The sequence below is a fragment of the Cryptotermes secundus genome, unplaced genomic scaffold (genome assembly GCF_002891405.2).
Source record: "Cryptotermes secundus unplaced genomic scaffold, Csec_1.0 scaffold1105, whole genome shotgun sequence".
NCBI classification, from domain to species: Eukaryota; Metazoa; Arthropoda; class Insecta; order Blattodea; family Kalotermitidae; genus Cryptotermes; species Cryptotermes secundus.
In genome coordinates, this window is record NW_019718631.1 from 1,390,875 (window position 1) to 1,392,642 (window position 1,768).

Sequence of the window (1,768 nt, forward strand, 5' to 3'; positions counted from 1 at the left end):
ATGACGCAGGGGGGAAGGTTGTTTCCTCATGAAGATGGTGAACATATATCACGTAAGTAGAGCAAAAATTTAATTTTAAAAAAATCTTTACACGGGTGCAATGCGCGAAATCATATGAGGTCGTTCGGCCATATGACGTCTGTAGATTACATTAGATCACGCACGAGGGAAGGCTGTCACCTTATAAAGGTTGTGACCAAAAATTATGTAAATAGAAGAACAATTTATATTTTAAATTTAATTTAAAAAAAATCTTTACACGCGTGGAATGCGCGACATCATATGATGTCGTTCTTAAATTTGTCCTTACTTTTAACGTCATATGACGTCCCTAGATTACATTAGATCATGCAGGAACGAAGGCTGTCTCCTTATAAAGGTGGTGACCAAAAATCATGTAAATAGAACAACAATTTATATTTTTAATATAATATTAAAAAAAACCTTACACGCGTGGAATCCGCGACATCATATGATGACGTTCGGCCAGCTGCCCTAACTTTTAACGACATCACATGATGTCGTTCGTCCGATAAAGGTTAAACAACTGAGATTTTTTTTCAGTTGACTTCCTCCTGAGCAGAGAATAATAGAAAACATTAGAATATGAAATTATGTACTTATTTAATTCATTGTGCTGAATCTTGATAAGTTGACAGTTATGTAAGAAATTCCCTCTTCAGAAATCCAAAGGTTCATCATGGTATTAAAAAATTCTGTCATTGGATCTTATCCTGAGCCATTTCAGTCTGTTCCACACTTCACACCCCATTTCTCAAAAATCACTCTTGCTATTGTCCTCCCCTTTAAAGCTAAGTCTGTCTCTTTACTCTTTGTTTAAGGTTTCCAGACCAAATTCTGTGTGTATTTCCATTTTCCCACGTGTGCTACATGCCCTATCCATCTCAGTCGCCTTAATTTAATTGTCACAATATTAGGTGAAGAGTATAAACTGTGAAGTGATTCACTGTGTAATTTTCTCAGTCCTCCCTTTATTTGTTATTAAATTCAAATATTCTCCTCAGCATTTTGTTCTCAGACTCTGTTAGGGTGAATGACCAAGTTTCACAGTCATACAGAGTAAGTGCTTACTAATTAATATAACTTGATTCTTTCAGGGGTAGAACTCGCAGCAGACCCTACAAATATCTCAGAGTTGGTGGTGGTATTTTCACGCATCGCTGAAGCAGCTTTCATCTTGTTGTTTTCATTTAAAGTTATGATCACAATATTCAGTTATAACATTTTATTCATGTCAGTCTATTTAATGGTGATATGGTGATTGTTCAAGAACTCTCAGTGAAGAAACACACCGTTTTTGCATGCTATATGAGATCATTCTGTGTCGTAAATGCCATAATTTTTCCCAGTGTTGCAAAGATAAATATCGTGATTAGCCAGTCTTCAAAGTGACTGATTTCATAATTGCTTCCATGCAAACTTTGTATGTGAATGCAATCCACGTTTTATATAGGACATTTTCATATTTTAGGTTTGAGCGTCACATGGCTGTGACTATGAAGATGACTTCTGGGATGTAAGATCTAAAAGTTTATAACGGGTACAAATATTATGTTTTCGGACATTATCCATCATCTTGTCTCTATCTAAAAACCGTCCTTTTTATTTTTCAAAACCCAACTCTATTGATTGGGCCCAACCGAGTAGGTTTTACCTGAAGACGGAGACAGAATCCAGTCTCCAAAACATTGTGTTTTGAAAAATAAATGGGACGGTTTTTAGATAGAGAAAAGATGATGGATAATGT

The 1,768-nt window shown here is 35.6% G+C and overlaps 1 protein-coding gene across 1 annotated transcript in view; it reads left to right on the top strand.

The window, feature by feature from the left end:
* LOC111862833 (THO complex subunit 5 homolog) overlaps positions 1-1,551 on the top strand; it is a 22,180-nt gene extending 20,629 nt beyond the window's left edge. Inside the window, exon 15 of the mRNA XM_023848562.2 lies at positions 1,119-1,551. Within this exon, the coding sequence (XP_023704330.1) occupies positions 1,119-1,185 (67 nt within the window). The 3' untranslated portion in view covers positions 1,186-1,551. The remainder of the gene's footprint in view (positions 1-1,118) is intronic.
* The last annotated feature ends 217 nt before the right edge of the window (positions 1,552-1,768 follow it).